Source organism: Bombus pascuorum, chromosome 1 (genome assembly GCF_905332965.1).
Source record: "Bombus pascuorum chromosome 1, iyBomPasc1.1, whole genome shotgun sequence".
Classification (NCBI taxonomy): Eukaryota; Metazoa; Arthropoda; class Insecta; order Hymenoptera; family Apidae; genus Bombus; species Bombus pascuorum.
In genome coordinates this window covers 21,976,832-21,995,372 of record NC_083488.1, presented here as the reverse complement: position 1 = coordinate 21,995,372, position 18,541 = coordinate 21,976,832, and the positions used below count along the sequence as shown (strand labels likewise).

Genomic DNA, 18,541 nt, shown 5'->3' with positions numbered 1-18,541 from the left:
ATTACTTGTTTAATATTTGAGTCACGTATAATGACGATACAATGTACTATTATTTGTTATTAAGACACGTTTCATATGTATAACAGTATTATATGTTACAGTATTATGGGAGAGGATTATAATACGTACCGTGTTTGCATTATGCAGAACGATTCAGTGTATTTCACGAAACAATCACACAATATTATTATTTGGCGCAATTATATTCTATTATAAATTTATCTCGCAACGTTATAAAATACATTAGATTAAATAACTACAAAACCATATATTGCAGAATAAATATGAAACACTATCGATATACAAATTTAAAGCATTGTCTTCATCAAATATATCTTCTACCTTTCCAACAATTAGTACAATACGAAATACGAAGAATTCAAATGAATGACTACTACAACTAATCAAAACAGTGCTTGAAAATCATATAAATCATCGCTACTTCTATTCTATTCAAAATTCAACGCCAAATAACATCAACGAAATATGTATTCACAAAATTTCCAATCGAACACATACAAATTATCGCGTCTTTTCTACAAACAGTTTCATGTCTGTATCATTAGGATTCCGCAATTTTCGTTCGTCCCAGACGAACAACTTTAATCGAAGCGTTGTCGTAAAACTTTAAAACAGCGACGAAGACCACGCTAACCCATGGAAACGCCGAATATTAAATTCAATTTGTTTGCTCGTAGACATCGCGCAACGCCGAGAAGTGACGCGTGTTTCCATCTCACGGATTTACATAAGTGACTTATGGTCAGTGGGTGTTACACCCTCATCGAGGGATGGTCTGCTCGGATATCTTTGATGTGACGTTCGTATAGGGATTCAAATGAGGGATGGTCGTTATGAGGCTGGGTATAGAATATCATACGCGTGTACTCGTATTTGGTTTCGTGACGCGTGCATTGCAGACGAATACTTTCGTTACAGGCACGAATTACTAGAACGGAATTTAAGAGCACGTAAAGATTGCTTTATTGTTTTAGAGATACATTTGATGATTATAGAGATAGATTTTCGTGGAAGGTAGTAGTGACTATGATTGTTATTGATAATGCGTGGAAAATTTTGAACATTTCTGTAGATTTACACGTATCAATGTATATTCTGATTCTATGATTTCCATATGAATTGTTAATATTGTTTTATAATAAGAATAATCGTATTATAATCATCATATCTTTGTGCTTTTTATTCGTCTGTTTACCAGTATTCTATTTTTGAGATTTGTAAGTGGTTTTTATGTTATCAACTAAAACTAGCGGCTATCCAAAGACAAATTAATCTTTAGAGCCAAGTAAACATTTGTGTTGCATTAAAATGAAACTACTTGATAAAACGTTGGAACATACAGACAATAGGAAACACAGTGAAACTAGATGTGCAAGACAGCCAATTGAAAGCCGAGGTCCGATATTTTTCCACATTGATTCTTCATTCTAAACAAATATCGTTATCAATAACTATATTATCGATATGACAATAAAATATTCTTAAATTGGCCACAAAACGGTACTGAATAAAATTAAAATATCTACGATATTCATTATTGATACATAGAAACCAGCAATTACATTGCACCATCTGAGACCGAAATAACAGTCACATTTTTATCTACAATTATCATTATACCGTTGCAAAACACAAATTAAAAACAGGATTAAAATAAAATAAGAAAAGCTACGTATTAAAACGTTATGACGAATATACGTTTATCGTTTATCAAAAAATGCATTTATCTCGACTTACTTTAATTCGACTATTGCTATCATAATATCAAATTAACGACAAAACCCGAAATGACATATTACATAAACCGAGTACGAACCATCGCAATATCCTACTAAATTAGAAATCGCAATGAACAAATTTCTTCCTGTATCTCTTTGTTATGAAATAATAACCAAATCATCCCCTCAAAAATGAATATTCAACAAACGCAACCTAAGTGTTCAATCTATGAATCGGAGTAACAGGGACGTGCACCAAGAACGCGACCCATGAAACATAATCCGAGATTTCACGCGAAGATTATCAACGATGACCATCAGAGGGTGAACTAAAATGGAAGCAGCATAACGAGGTTGTCCCGCTATAGAAGGGTGACACTGCACATCGGCCAGTTACGATTTTTCATCCATAATTAACTGTCACCATGGACCGGTCAAGTAATCAAAATGGAAACAGAAATCCGTCACACGTTACGATCTTCGTCGTGCGGCACAGCGACGCCGGTATCTGATAGCGATCTGAAAATCTCACGTCCATGTAAACTTCGTAATTAATTCCATCTATCCCCTGAAACATAAAAACCAGCCACCGAGAAAGAACAAAATATTCGAAAAAATTTGTACTCTTTCAACTCTCTCAACTTTCTTTTCATTTTTCCTCCTCCCTTTTATTGTATTCCTTTTTCTTCTCTTCTGTTTTTTCCATTGCTATTTCTCACGAGAACGTGGCAACGATAATAAATACCTCGGTTACCTTTCGTTTCGACGACTCGCGCATAACAACGAGAACAACGACGATTCCCCCTTAGCCGACTTCATCTTCTACGGAAATCATTCGGTTTTTGAGGCGTACGTTACGTTCTCGCGTCTCGCTGCGCGTAAAAACGACTCCCTACCAAAAGAAGCAGCGGGCTTTATCAGATAAAGTCGCGCTATCGGTCTTGGCAAATAAGGGAATGCTGACAGTTGGACGATGACACACAGTGCCGGTTGTCACAGAAGCGTACGTGCCGCGACAGCTATTTTTTCCTCTCTCTCCTTTCGCCCCGCGCGCCCGTAATTTCAGTTTCGCCCAACGCTCGCAAGGACGAGAACAACCTGTCGAGTGAGTAAATTCACCACGATCGATTTTAATATACACATGTGTGTATGTGTGTGTGAACGAACGTGTAAAGATGATACGTGAGCGTCGTTATGGCGTGAATGAATAAGTGTTGGTCATATGCTATGATATGGAAGATAAGAAATTGGACAAATGGCAACATTTTCTGTGAATTTTCTATGCCGATCTGTCGTGTTGGATTTTATTAAATTATTTGCGCTGGATTTGGGAATTTAAAGATAATACTGTCCTATCCACAGATTCTGTTTACTAGATTCAAACAATAATAGATGGTTACGAATTGTTCAAGTTATAGAGAAAATAAAAGTACACCGCTATTTAAGGTTTCAATGTTTTAACAAATGTTCGATTTGGAATTAAAACAATACTTCGTGTTTCAATGGAATAAGATAAGATAGAACAAGTCTGAGCTGTATTCTTGCGTCACGTGGCCAATGAGTTAAGCCCGTAGCGACGGTTAAAGATAGCCGATTTGATAATCAATCAGCTGATAAAAAATTGCGCGTGTTTAATGTGAGAATAACACCTGCTTTTCATTGTTCTTAATAGATTTAACACTTTGACTGTCACGCCGAAATCATACGTTTCGCTCAGGACCCCACGGGAGTATTTTTATTATTTAAAGCATATAATGGGAAAATAATAATAAATTGATGATGTAAGACAACATTCTTCCCCAATGGACCGTTTATCTTATTGGCGGTCACAGGTGATCACCATGGCGCCTTGGTAACAGTTGATAGTGACATATTATAACAAGGCTTCGTCTATTTCAACAAACCATTCGCATTTGTTATTTCGTTGTAAGCAAAACGTGCAGAATAGATTGTTGAAACGTGTAGAAGATATTAGTAAACAGTATTTGCTCATTCTATATATAATAGTAAGGTATGTGCACACTTCTAACTTCAATTATACGATTATAAAGCAGCTTTTACGATTATTTTCTAAGCTGTGTTTATAATAATATTCGTAGATTACCCCTCAAAGATATGGATGCAAACAGTGCACCGTTAGATGCAAGATTCGTTCTCATTTCTTTTTATTGATGTTCTAATAAAAATTGTTCAATAGGGCACTTTTTATTTCAAAGTATCTTCTATTTATCGGTTATATTCAAAATTCCCTAACTAATTTTCATACAATTTTTACAATTGTAAGAAGTCCAAGAGCTTCGGTCATCGATGACCACCGTGGCAGTCAAAGTGTTAACCACAATATGCAAAATTCATGTGTAACGCAATCGTACTACGTTTAAAGACATCCGCGATAAATATTCTAATAAATAAATTGAAAAGCGATGATATTATAAATACTGCTCTTTAAATTTATCTTAGACTTTACAATTACGTTTGCCACTTTCTTGCAATGTATCTGTTGAAGTGATCGTCACTTCTGAGAAAACTCTACATCTGGTCTTCGGTTTCTCAAGCGCTAAGGTCATCGATAGCGCGTAGACAAAAGAATGCGTGGATGACAGACCACAAGTGCTACACGTGCGACGTTGGTTTCGGCAGTTGTTTGAATCTCAGGGTAACGTTGCTAGGGAGAGGATCTGGATCGGCTTACATTGTATTACACATTTTGTACTTTATTATTCACAATATATATACCTTCAATACCTTACAATTTACCCACGCATTTCTTCAATTCCATATACACCGAATAACCTTAACAGTATCAACTCGTGGAAGCACGTCATTCGTTTCTTCAACATTCAATATCATCGTGTACTTATAAAATGAAATTAAAAAATTACCAAAAAGCAAATAAACTAAATAATTAATTATTTTTATCAGATCATGAGTAGCCTGTACCCGAATCTGTACGACAGATTCAAAAGCGAGGGTGTCTGCCCGATCTGCCTGATGGAAATGGAACTAACGCCCAGATACGCTTGCTCCAATTATCATACAATGTGTTATCGTTGCAAACCTTATTACTACGACTGCCCCACTTGTCAGTGGCCGTTACACATGGAAATGCCAACACGAACGTCTTCATCGTTATCGCCAACCGGAGATTTTCTACCTCACCCACTTCCACGCAAGTTCCATCAATATGATCCTAGCGCTCCAAAATTGGACGAGTTTCAAGAACACGAGAGAAACTCTTACCCATCACCGCCACTTCAAGATCAAGAACTAAATGAATGTGCGTACGCTCATCTGGGTTGCTGGGTGAAAGTACCGATAAATTTGGTGGACCTACACGAGTCTCGGTAAAGAACGTTGCAACTTTTAATAAAGTCATTTTTAATACAAGCGAAACATAACACGAATATAATTGAAAAATAATTTCGAAATAAATCTACGAAATTCTCTTGTAGATGAAATATTTGCATTGACCGATCAACATATTCATCGATTTAAATTCAACGTTCAAATTGAAATTGAAAGAAGACATAGAAATAAGAAAATAAGACATTCTCAGAAAATACGTATTTTTGAATTCTGTAAATAATTTTTGTATCACTCTTTCATATTGATATAGAATACGATACTTATAAATACGTTAATGAACAAACTTATTATTCAATCCAAAAGAAATGATCGTGTGTTCACATTGTTAAGGAAAGAGAGAGAGAGAGAGAGAGAGCGAAAGTGTTCACATTGTATTTTTAAATTTTCAGATGTCAATTTCGTCCTCACTTAGAGGAGGAACACCTTCCCACAGACGTAGCCCATAAAGACGACGATTTGATCGAGTGCACCTATCGAACAGTGGGTTGTAATGTGAAAACGTCACCCTGGAGGATTTCGATTCACGAAAGCCATTGCATCTACAAGGATCGTTTCAACGAGCAGAACATTAGCGATTCCATGGAACGAGCGACCATCTCGAGTGACGATTATGAAGATCCTGAAGAATTAGTTGAATGCAAATACAGAAGATATGGCTGCATGGTGAACATGCCTAGAAGACGAAAGCAGTTACATCAAACGAAATGTAACTATCAGAAATATGATACCGGTGATGACGATACTTCGTCAGAAGGAGAGTACGATCCTGACGAACAAGTTCCTTGCGGATGGGCCGAATATGGATGTAAAGTGAGACCTAAACGTAGTCGTTTGGAAACGCACCAAGAGAAATGCAATTACAAAATGGAAGAGTGTGCTTACAAGTATAATGGATGCACCGCCAAGTTGCAACCAGCTAGAAAATACGCTCATGAAAGAAACTGCGAATTTAATTATCTTTCATAGATCAAGTATTTTATAAAGAAAATAGATACAAGATTATTTCTTATTCGGATTTTTTAGTAAACGTTTTTTGAACTTTTCATTTAATCGTATAAAATATTGTTTAAAAATATTTATTATTTGAGAAATATTTTAGAAGAATTACAAGTAAATTCGCATATTATATTAGTATCTTAATGATAATTGAAAGGTTTGCGCCGTGCGTTTCATAATAAATGACGAAACGTTCTTAATCTCTCCAATATATCACGAGAAGACGTACAAGCATTCAAACCAACGTCGTTAGTACTTCCAAGTATCGATTCGCATCTAGCTATACATTGTTCCAGAAGACAGTTCAAGCACATTGAATACCACACTATTAATTACGTTACCATCGATTAGGTTAGCTTAGAGGAAGAGTGTTTCATCTAAGCGAAACGAATTCGAATTCTAGAATCAAACTCCATTCGTTAGAGAAGTAGGATTTAGAAGATGTATTAAAAAATACAGTAGATACCCTGTAAAATATTGATTTCCTATCTATTTTGTAATAATATATTTATGAATAACAATGTAAAACTACTTCAAGATTCAAATATCTTGTTATACTTCAAAAAAGAAACTACAAAGCATACAATTAAATTAAACAATACATACGCCACCCTGTGCACTTTTACTATTCCAATTACGCGTTTAATACCAGTTAACAGGTGTCCTCCTTTTAAACGGCACATCGATTCGGTTTTCCAATGAACGAACTAAATCCAAACTTAATTACATTCGCAATCTGCAATATCATCAACTAGAACATGCGCATTTCTACGTCTGCCACGATACATTTGCAAGAAAATTTATAAACCCTTCAACTCATGATTTTCAATAACTTGACAAATTATGCGAACATTGTAATAAAAATGTATTTCTCTTCTAGAAGCGAGACAAGTACAACAAATGAAAATTTATGCGTTATTTTTTCTTTTTTTTATGAATACGACTAAAGAACGAAAATGACACAATTTTTAATTTGAGAAAAATGTGAGTGAACAGTTTGTCAAATTACTTTATTTTTATGAATATGATTAAAGAATGGAAACGATGGAATTTTTATCTCAGAAAATATGTAAAGATTTCGTCAAATCGTTATATTTTTATGAATATAATTAAAGAAAGGAAATGACAAAATTTTCGACTAGAGAAAGCGGCGAGTAAAGATTTTGTCACTAATACGACTCATTCTCTTCATTGATTCTCTCTATCTCTCTTCTCCGCCCTCTTTCCATCCATTCTGGATCGTTGCAATCTCGTTGTATCATGAACACGATAGTGAAACTTACACTGCCATTCGAGGGATGATCCGGGGCATGATCGCCTGGAATGAGGGAATGATGGGTATGCCTGGGACATCGAACACCTGGAAGCTAATGATGTACAGCTTTCCTAACCGCTAACTATCGCACTGTTTCGTGGCATTGCAACGCCAACACGAACGTTTATGGCGATCATTTATAAAACTACCGAAAAACCTTGAGAAACGAACTGTCTAGGACGTGTATATATATACTCTCGTGTTAACGGAAAATATTTTCCACGTTCTATGCTCAAGTATTAAGATAATAAATCGCGTCCAACACATTTATAACCGTATCTTGCTGTACAAGTTAACAGGTTGGTCGTTGCGTGTGTCAGCAGAGGAAAATTGAATCTTCAAATAGGATTTTTTACGATGATGATAGGTTGGAGGAATAAAGGTAAGTAAGGATGTATTTTTGTTGTGTACGTCTAGGTTTGCCCTTCTTTAGGTAAAGCGGATTGTTTGAAGAATTAATTACTTTTTTTTAGAGATAAGTTTGAAAAAGGAAGTTAGTTCGATGAATTATATGCATATTTGTGATAAGAAAATTATACCAATTTCTGTATTTCGTTTTAGATTATTGAATTCTAATTACCTCAATGAAAGTATAACTCAACGTTAGTAAAAGATTCCTCGAATTCCTTTATTCATTTCGATCATAAAATTTCACGAATCAAATCTTCACTGAAGTTTGGCAATGTGAAACCATTATATTTTTCAAACTTTCCATTTTCTGCTGAACGTTTCCATATTTAAGATATCGAATATTTTGCCAAGTATCTGATAATTTATTATTACACTTTCTTTTTCTCTTCGTGTATAAAAAAGATATGCGTGTCTAAAATATCAGGATAAGAGTGGATTCAGAGGGAAAAAGATTCGACGATTGACTGCATGAAAATCTCCAAAGGATCCAAAGATCCGAGTATATAGCTTTTTAGATACTACATAAATATTGAACGGGCCGGAAAATGGTAAGCTCTTGTCCATTCACAGTTCACAGAAGCTGTCACCAGCCTGGCCAGAACTTTAACGATCAACGCTGACCCGGACGATGGACAAAAGGGAATAGAAGCTGTTTTACATAGTAAAGACCAAGAAAGACTACCATCACCGCGACCCAACCGAATTCTTAAAGAAGATATTCACTTCTGAAGTAAGAAGAGGTTATTTCGCGAAATGTGAACGAGACGTTCCAGTTTCTTTTTCTTTTCCACGTTATTTTCATCTTACTACAGAAAATATGTACGTGAAATATTGGAAACTTTTCTATCAGACTGAAATAACTAATGAAATGATCCAGCCATGTCCTATTTATGTAAAAATATTTTACAAATGAATAATAAACGAGCAAAATATACAATAGAAATACAATGGAATATCTTATTACTTCTTCAACATTTATCCTAAGTAAATATTATTATTCTATATTGAGAATAGCAGAAGGTACCTGATCAAAAGGTAGCAGTTTCCTTTCAATTTCAATTAAAACGAACACGAAACTTCTACGTTCGAATGAACGTGATGTGTAATATTGAAAATCAGTCTCTGTTTGTGAAACGCTTCTGGCCAATATTGATATTTATAACTTTATTGCATGTATAAATAAATGAGAATTCAAAGACGAGGAAATCAGTAACCGTATTCAAATGTCTAAAACGAAAGTGGATATAAGCTGTGTGCGCTCTGCTCGGTAGCTGGTAGGAAGGAACAGGGTGGTAAAGGGGTGCGAGAAAATTACACCCCTGGGGAACAGATCTGACGACGAGTGACACGAAGGGTCACGGAGAGCACGAAGTCAGCCAACTTTAATTAAGACACAGGTGTCTTTTGCTTATAGTTACACCGAGTTTCTCCGAGGGAATCATAGGAAATATGTCTATTACGGATGGAAAAATACACACTAGCCTAACCTTCAGGCAAACCCTTACTATTCCTTTAGACCATATTTAATTAGTGATTTTGAAGAATCACTCTTCGCCATAATAATTTTTATTCTAAATACAAAAGTAATTTGCAACTTTATTACGATAGAATTCATTAAGCTTTTCTCAACTATTTTCTACATCAAATTAAATAATTTTATTTGTATGTTAAACTAGAATGAACGACAACACATGACCTTGAATAATTTTGCAAGATCAACATGCTTGCCAAGAATCAATTTATTTTAGAAATCATCACGTGTCTAGGTAAATAGAAGAATACAGTTTCATTTAAAAAAGCAAAAATCATTTTTAAATCTCAGAGATACTTTCATATAGACTCGTATCCGTGAATTTGTATCCATCATAATTATCGTATCTCATGTTACATATTATTATCCTTCTCAGAATAAAATTTTAATTTTATTTAAAACACCTCTCCGAGTAATGAGAATAGTTTGAGAAATTATTGCGTAAAAATATCAAAATCACGATCGAAATTTAAATTTCGAAAATATTCCGTATAAACTGAAAGGAATCTTTGTTTTACGCCAAAAAATTCTAACATTGTCTTGCCTAAAGCGAATTTAATGGCGGACTGGGATTTTTCGCCGGAAATCCACGTACAATGTCTCAGCCGAGATGTAGACTGGCGCCTGACCCAAGAATCACCTTAATGCATGTATTCATACGATAAGCCGGTAGCTTCAAATCAGACGCATAGGTAGAATAAGTGTTATAAGGATTTCGACAAGGGCGAACACTTCTTGACAAAGCAAGCGACTCGTCGGATATCTTCCAGTTATTTCCCTTAAATACTGTCCAAACAGTCAAATCCTTGCTGCAAAAGCACGATATCCTTCTATGAGTATCCGTCGCTGTTGGAACCCCTTATGAAAACCGTATCAAGGGATTCTTCCTTCGAGTAGATGTCGACGATATTGACTTTTTATCATGTCGACGTATATCAAGAGGAATTTGGTAATACAGTGGAAATTACGAATTTTTACAATGGAGAGAAATTTAACATTTGAGGGTTTTAAGCAATGATAATTCAATAGCGCGTAATTGTATATATTAATATTTAACACTGTATATATTAGGTTGTCCGAAAAGTTTCTTTCGTTTTATGAGGAAATAATAGACGCACGTTTTTTGTTTTATATTATTTTGTCGAATAACGTACGATCCATTTTGTTATGTTGAGATAAACACCGCGACGTTTATATGAAGGTGCGCTGTTGTAAAAGACACGTTTGCAAAAGAAAGACCAACCTAATAGTTTAATTAGTTTACGATAAATTCAAGTGTGAAAAGAATATATATAATATATGTACAAAATTGAAAAAATCTTCAAAGTGGAATGTTAACTATGGTACTCAATAGATAAAACAAATTTATATATATTAGATCCATTTCTTTCGTTCCGCCCATAAAAATATAAAACTGCACAAAATCCGCAGTTCATCAGTAAATAATGTGCACAACTTCTTGTACAAAACTTTGCAACTTTAAATAAAAAGCCTAAAAATGCATTACTTCACTAGCAAATAACCTTACGAATAATAATTGCCTCCATTTATAAGTACACGGTATCGATTAAGGTACATCCAGTTATGTATAATATTTCACTTTCCCTTGCTACGACCGTTTCAAATGGCCCCAGGTAAAGGCGATCTAAAGCCACTTAAGAATCTCAATTTACGACACTCTCTACACGCTAATTTCCTGTACCTACATACATTGAGAAATCCAAGGCCTTCGTGTACTGTAACAATTGATATTAATAACCATTTCGTTCTCAGCGTGAATTACCTGTCTATTTCGTAATACCATTCACCCATATATCTGTATCCTCCTGCACGATCTCGTTGCCGATATTATCGTTATCTATGTACCGCGACCACCCGTTGATCATCGTGCGTTGATCACGAAAAGCTGGAGCAAGTCTATAAACTGTACGGTATTTGGAACGGGGCTCATATGCTGGCCACAAGTTCCAGACCATAATATTCTCACATAAATACATCTCGCTTAAGTAAAACGGAGCAAAGCTTCAGGTCAGTGGCGAACACCTTGCACGAAGCACGCACGCGAACTCAATAATTCACTATGAAGTTGCTCTCGACGCCGCGAAGGGGAAAGGCAGTCGTATCTCAATTTTGTCAGGATATAACTATCAGCGTTTCGGTAACGAGAAAATCCACGCCAATCCTATGGAAGGGCCTTGGTGATTGGATACCGAAACATCTGATTCCCTGGGCACGTACGCGATTATCGTTCATCGATAGATCGTAACTACAACCGAGTTTTCTACGGATCAAGATTTATGTCGAACAGATATCCGCTCGCGAGAGTGCATGACGAACGTAGAGTATGACCAGGATGATCGTCAAGTGATTGTAGAGTTTACAGAGTTAGTTTCCGCTGAAGATCCTCTTTTTAAAATGAAACGATGGATAAAGCGTGGAGAGTTGCGGGCGGCGTTGATCGATTAATGCGTAGGAGGAGGAGATGTTGATTGTTAGAAATAGAGATTGATTTAATTTATTCATGAAATTAATCGTCAATTAGTAATTATAGGTGTTGGTTGTTATAGGTGTTAGTTATAGGATTGTCAATTGATGATTAGAGATATTAGATATGAAATTTATATAATATGTACATTATGAATTAAAATAAAGTATATTTATTGGATCTTTTTATTTCTCACTGTGTAACTGTAATTATTAGTTCCGTGGTTTTCTCTCCGGTCGATACGCGATATTCAGATGAACATGTTGCAAGGATTTCGTAAAAAAGGTGCGAATGTTTTTATATGTAGATGAGACGTCGAAGGTAGGAAATGGAATTTTCAGAGAATATAGGAAATGGAATTTTTTAATAGAATACATCTTCCTAGGAAAATCGATGAATAAAAAATTTGTAAAAGGAATGTACTGATTTACGGTATACAAATCTCTGATACAAAGCCACTATATCACATTATTTCCACCTCGCCTCCTCTTTAACCTAAATTCTTCGATAATCATAATACAAACAATTTTCTGGGCGTCTTATATCAAATTCCTTCAAGTTATCATCGACAAAGGAGGTGAGATTAACTTTACACTACGTCAAAGCGCGTGTCGGTGTAATCTAATTTAGCAGATCGCAAGAGTGGTTTGTTTGTAGTAAAACCAACACGATGTTTCAACTGGTTTTCCAGCAATTACGTTAACAACTCCGATACTTGTTTCCGCGCACGTTCCTGACAAATGACTTCTGCGTTCGAGGTTTATAAAGAGGGAAAGCCTCTCGGTGCGAGATTACAATTTTTAATATAACTCTTTGCATGAGAAAAGACGAAAGAATTGGAGAACCGAGATGCAAAGAGACGTAAAAAAATACCCACAAATATTTTATCAAACTTATTATTTGACGACTAATGAGAAGAGACATCGTTAAGACAATTAGTTATTGATTTATAAAACCAGTCGCTGAAATTATTGTTTGAGGAAAATATCGTTTAAGGAACAATTACATATACTGAACGTGCTAAAAGAAAAACTGTAACGATAACAGATGCATTGTCTAACTACGAAGAATGACGATATCGCTCAAACAATTTTTAACAAAGTAATGTAAAGTATTTTTATTCAAACGTTAACTCGTATTGTATGGACTATATGAAAAATCATAGACAATAAGAATAATCAGTGAAATCGTTCAATTTTACAACCGACGCCTCCAATTACTTGAAAATGTCATAAAGCACATCGTACACGGAATATCACAGATAGTAGAAATCTAATCAATGAACTTCTAATTGATTATATACCTTCAATTGGTATGTCCCTTTCCTGAACCCTTTCTTCGTGTCGACAGAAATATTGCACAAACAAGAAAGGCATTTACATACCAAGACGAGAACGAAGGGTGACGAAGGAACAAGAAGAAAGAGAAGCAACGGTAGCTACAGTAGGAAGAAACGAATTTAATGAAACGCAAGAAACCCGAATAAAAGTGTATTTGTAATGCAAATACGCGTTGGACCAGTCCCGGAGGGCCGAAAAATGAAAAGCCGATGAAACAGCCGGCTACGAAATCGACCGTCCCATCACTCTCACTTAATCCGATTTCAAATTCTTCGACGTCTCCGAATCACGTCTCCGAGACGCTTTCCGCTTTCTGCAATCTCGCCTAAAAAATCCTGATTTCTTTCTTTTAATTACCTCGGGGACCCGGCTGATCGTCAAACCGAGTACACGCCTGGAATCCTTATTAAACGAAATTCGAATTCTCAGTAGTATCAGAATCGTATCTTGCTGCGCTAATCTGATTAACGTTTTACAGAATGCAGAATTTCATAGTTTAAATGCCCCTCATTAGCTTATTTGATATTGTTAAGGTATAGAGAGGATTTGGAAAAACAAATAGTTTAAATTTATTTACAAATTATTCAACTCTACATATACGTTATTCTCTGAAGGACTCGATAACCTACTCGCTCGGTTGTTTGTTTGCTCTTGATAATTCTAATCACTTCTAACGGCTTTTAATAACTCCTAACCGCTTTTAATCGGTTTTGTCCCAACTGAGACCCGGGCGTCCTTCAACGCTCACATACACTTTCACACGTACAATATAAATGTGTCATCTACTTAACAGATATATCAAGTACGTCTAATCTATTGAAAAAGCACCTTCTATTTGAAAATAATTAAATAAAATAATATTTCGTCAATATATTGAACTATGATAATACAGAAAATTGAAACGTTAGTTACTTCTACGATCTGTTTCACGTATCTGATTGTGAATTATTGATTTTCTTATAAGCATTACTTTGTCAATTAAATCAGACAAAAGATTCGTTTATGTATTTCAGAAGATGGGCAATCAGCGTGCTATAGAATTATGCTTCAAGATATAATTCATATGCTAATTCAGGGGAGAGGTAGTCAAAGAAAGTGATTGAAATGAATAAAGAATTTCTATGAAGGTGTTCATGAAGTTCCCACTCGATCGGTCTTCTACTTAGAAATACTCATTTCATTTCAAGTAGGTACTTATATCTGTCTCACCTTGCTTCGAGTCTACTTGCATACAGTAGAATTTCTCCCTTGCACCACTGTTCCAAGCTACTTTCAAACTACTTATACCCGTCTATTAATAACGTTTCTCAGCCATCAACATTTATAAGCAACCTCCTCCTCACGCGAATCCAAAACAGACGTTCGTATTCCTTAAGTCTGCTCGATGGAAGCGGGAAAAAGCCGACGTATAAATATTATCGAAGCTTCAGCTAGGTGGATGTTAACGCGGAGAGAGAAACGAAAGAGTATACGACGAGTGTCGAGAATCGAAGGAATCATTATTTACCGAGAGAGCTGGCTATTGTCCTCTTCGACGGATGCATTGTCGAATTAAGGGCTTTTGTGACAGCGAATAGTGGAAGCGCACAATACTTTCTCCTCTCTTTCACTCTCATCATCTTTCTCCTCTATCCTGTTTTCGTCTATCGTACACAGATTTCCCTCTCGTTTTCACCCCTTTCCCTCTCTCTTCCATCGTACATCTCCCTCTGCGCGAATCGCTTTGACAGTTACCTCGCAAATGAAAGCACTTTTCCGCCGAATAGACAAAATAAATCGAGTCCCTCATACAATGTCGATGATTTCGTAACAATGCGCGTCTGCTCGGCGTCCGACCTACGCACGAATAAATAGGCAACCCCATCCACGAAATGTCCCTATCGTCAGACGATAAAGCAGCGTTCATTGTGTTCTTTTATCGAGTATAAAAATGTAAGGCCCAAGAGTGATCTTTATCGGGCTAGAATCATCGAACGTTGTCGAGTTTCGTTCTTGGTTATTTGTTCGTTGAATTTTTAATTGACGTTTATAAGATTGATGAATCACGTGTGTGCTTCAAGAGTAACATAATTTTTGAATCTTTTAGGAACGGAAATATTTTAGAAGAATTATTTATAAAACACAGAATGTAAAAATAGTAGACTCTAGGAAACAATGGTCAAATATTATTTTTATAATTTGCCATTCTGAATCTTTCAAGTCACTCTTTGGTCGAATTTAAGAAAATTCAATTGTAAAGAAACAGATAGTTCCAATGAAAGAAATGGTTAATATTTTCTATTTTGTTAAAGTAGCAAGCAATTTTAAAATTAAACTTTAAATATTAAAACCTAATTCTGTGGTCAAAGCTTGAATCGTGTGATATTCGTGGTAACAAGGAAGCATTAATACGAACGTTTATTATTTAAAGTATGTACATTGTAAGAATAAGCGTTCGTGTTAATAAACGGGAAAAATGTCGAAACGTACATGCAAGAGGAAAACGGCGATAACAAAAAGCCAGGGGCGTGTGTTCTTCCAATGATTTATCGATGGTAATTAAAGAGCCGAACGTCACCACCGGCTGCGTGTAGATGACCAATGGCCGGTGCGTGAGCCACGTATTAATAGTACCTTTTAACATCCACCGCGTACCTTGCTTCAACAGCCATTTCCGTCGTTAAATAAATACGCCATCGAGTCACGTGTACACGCGATTTTGCTCGTAACTTGATGCAAATTTCCCGCTGATACCAATACGCGCAGTAATTGTCCATGATAATAAAAAATTTACATTGAACATATTGCAATCATAGATTTCGAATTAATATTCTCTCGTTTCAAGTCTATAGAACGCCTTCTGCTTCACTTTTGAATGCAAATTATCGCACACGACCACAGTAATGAACAGAAAAATGTATTTTATAGGATTCAAGGTTTCATGAATAAACATTAAAATATTAGAGGAGCGAAGGAATCGCAAAGGAATCCAATATGTTATTAAAATTCAAAAAGTTCTCAAGACCTGGTCAAAGTCTTAGTCGCGTTTGTACGTGACGGAGTACTTGTAAGATGATACTGAGATACGGTCCAGATATATTTTCATTGTACCACCTCAAATATCTTCGTCACAATACTCGTCACTCGAGACTTCGAAACCTCCTCGATAAAATCAAACTTTAAACCTTACACTTGCCCCACTATTTCTATATTATTATATTCTTTATATTCTCTACATTATATTCTCTAAATATATTATATTATTCGCTATCCTCCGCCTGTTCTATTTATAATAACCCCGTAACAATCTGCCTCCGTATAACCTGCGAATCTTCCCCAAAATCAACTTCGCATCCAATCATCCACTAAATCTTCCCTTACAGACACCAATTTTAACATGTTCGTCTGCAATCTCTATCCATACCTTTCTAATCGTGTTTGACTTCTAGCAAACACGATCTTATCTATAGTAATGTCGGGCCAATGCCTTTTCATCGCGACGCATTAGTCGCCGAGACTTTGACGAACCAATTAAATAAATGGTCTTAAATTGTACAGCCGATGGTAGGGTAGCGTCGCGTCGTGGCGCCTTTATCCACGGCGCCTCCGCGTTTCTTCCATTAAGGATCACCCCTGTACGTACCCCTTCGCATTGGAAAGCAGAACCAGGGCCACTCTCAGCCCTCTTGCTCGTCCTCTTTCGACGCTTCGCCCGTCGTTGTCATCGGTGGCGTTACTGGAATTACATTGGATCCACAAAGGGTTGAGGAAAGACTTTCATCAATGCATACAACGCGTCCATTGTTCTTCCGCGTAAGATTGATCCCTCCTGGTTTTCTGAACGTACCCCATGGAAACACAAGACGAGATACGTCTTTGAAATTGTAGGCTGTTCTTATCACTATGATGTTGTATATATAGGTAACAAGCTGCGTGAATTATTTATACTAAAAGAGGGTGTAACATACCAGCGTGACAAAGGATCATTGTTTCGCAATGTAACCAAGTATGATATGTACGTAACATGATTTCTATGAATTTACGGTGTATTATATTGCTTGGAAGATCAAATATGCATAACCATTTAACGAATTTATTTTAAGTTGTCCTATATTTCAAGCTTTCGTCGTTACACGGAAAATATGAAACGAGGGCAAGAAATAACGTCAAGAGATTCGTTGGAAAAAGTTTCTTGAGCACCCTCTAACGTTAAAATGATATTGGTAAGGAAAGATATTTAAAACGGTGAGAAATAAAAACGTATCTCGAAACAGTGCACGATTGTGATCGCTAAGAAAAGTCGTAAAAAGGTAATGGAGTTGCAAGTAAGTAGCTCGTAACATGAAAGCATAGTTACTTGCAAACCCAAATATCATATACCTTCATACATACCTATTTGTATTTAAAACGCTACGACTAATACAAGAATCATCAAGGTACTATAACTCAAGTTTAAAAATGTTCATCTGAAGAAGCGAAATTTCAAATTAAAATAAAAATTCAACTTGAATATAATTGTTGAGAATTTCGGATCTTAATAGCCGAGATAATGGTATATGAACATTAAATTTACACTTGGAATTCACATTAGAATGGTTATATATTTATTTGATAAATGATTCCGAAGATATTCATCGATACACACTTGCACGCGTCTCGGCACTTTCTACCATACCCGACTGTTAACCGACTGAACAGTTTACATTCATTTGTTTTTGAGACGCACACGCATGCTTCTACACACTGATATTCACATACAAGTAGTACTATTACGCATCTGACCTAATCTAGCACATGAAATTATACATAACTCAATAATAATTATTCGTAACGCATTAATCACAGTGTATCACAAATGTTACTCGACGTTACAAGGCAGTTAATCTGTTACAAACCATCGTATAAAAAATCGTGCAACATCACAGATAACCGGAATTCCTTTGAAGAGTCGGCCTTAAAATTATTTCATGAGGTGAAATATACGTTCGGCGGGAAACCGTAACTCTTTTTGATCGAGTGGCCTCGGCCAGTATGCCATGGCTACGAGAAGGTAAGAGATACCGCGGTGAATTGTAATAATGCACCTGCAGTATCAACAGGCCTTATACAACATAGACCCTCTTCTTGCACAGATGGATTTGAGTATACTATCTGAAGGAGGACGTATGAAAGCTCGGGATGCGAAATACGAAGCGAAAGTACACGAGGAGCACAGGAGGAACAGCCGGTTCCTATTTAGTGCTTCTACGTCGACTATGTCAACGTTATTATACCGCAGATTCCCAAGGGAGTGAGGGTACAACCCGGCAACCCGGAGCGAGGGGGTGTGACCACGACGAATACATCGCAAAAGTGGTTTTTTAAAATATGGATAAAGTG

The 18,541-nt window shown here is 36.1% G+C and overlaps 2 protein-coding genes across 2 annotated transcripts in view; one reads left to right on the top strand and one right to left on the bottom strand.

Moving 5' to 3' along the window:
- Positions 1-18,541, bottom strand: part of LOC132908361 (putative mediator of RNA polymerase II transcription subunit 26) — a 254,038-nt gene that overhangs the window by 158,053 nt on the left and 77,444 nt on the right. The gene's annotated exons all lie outside the window — the stretch shown is intronic.
- LOC132908247 (uncharacterized) lies at positions 2,652-7,012 on the top strand. The gene is made up of 3 exons (XM_060962054.1): positions 2,652-2,844; positions 4,662-5,083; positions 5,495-7,012. The coding sequence occupies exons 2-3, from the start codon at positions 4,665-4,667 to the stop codon at positions 6,069-6,071; spliced, it is 996 nt and encodes a 331-aa protein (XP_060818037.1). The 5' UTR covers positions 2,652-2,844; positions 4,662-4,664; the 3' UTR covers positions 6,072-7,012.

Excerpts from the sequence above, each read along its gene's own strand:
- LOC132908247 (XM_060962054.1), top strand. The coding sequence starts at position 4,665 with ATGAGTAGCCTGTACCCGAATCTGTACGACAGATTCAAAAGCGAGGGT. Across the intron at positions 5,084-5,494 it reads GTGGACCTACACGAGTCTCG|ATGTCAATTTCGTCCTCACT; the intron begins GTAAAGAACGTT and ends TTAAATTTTCAG.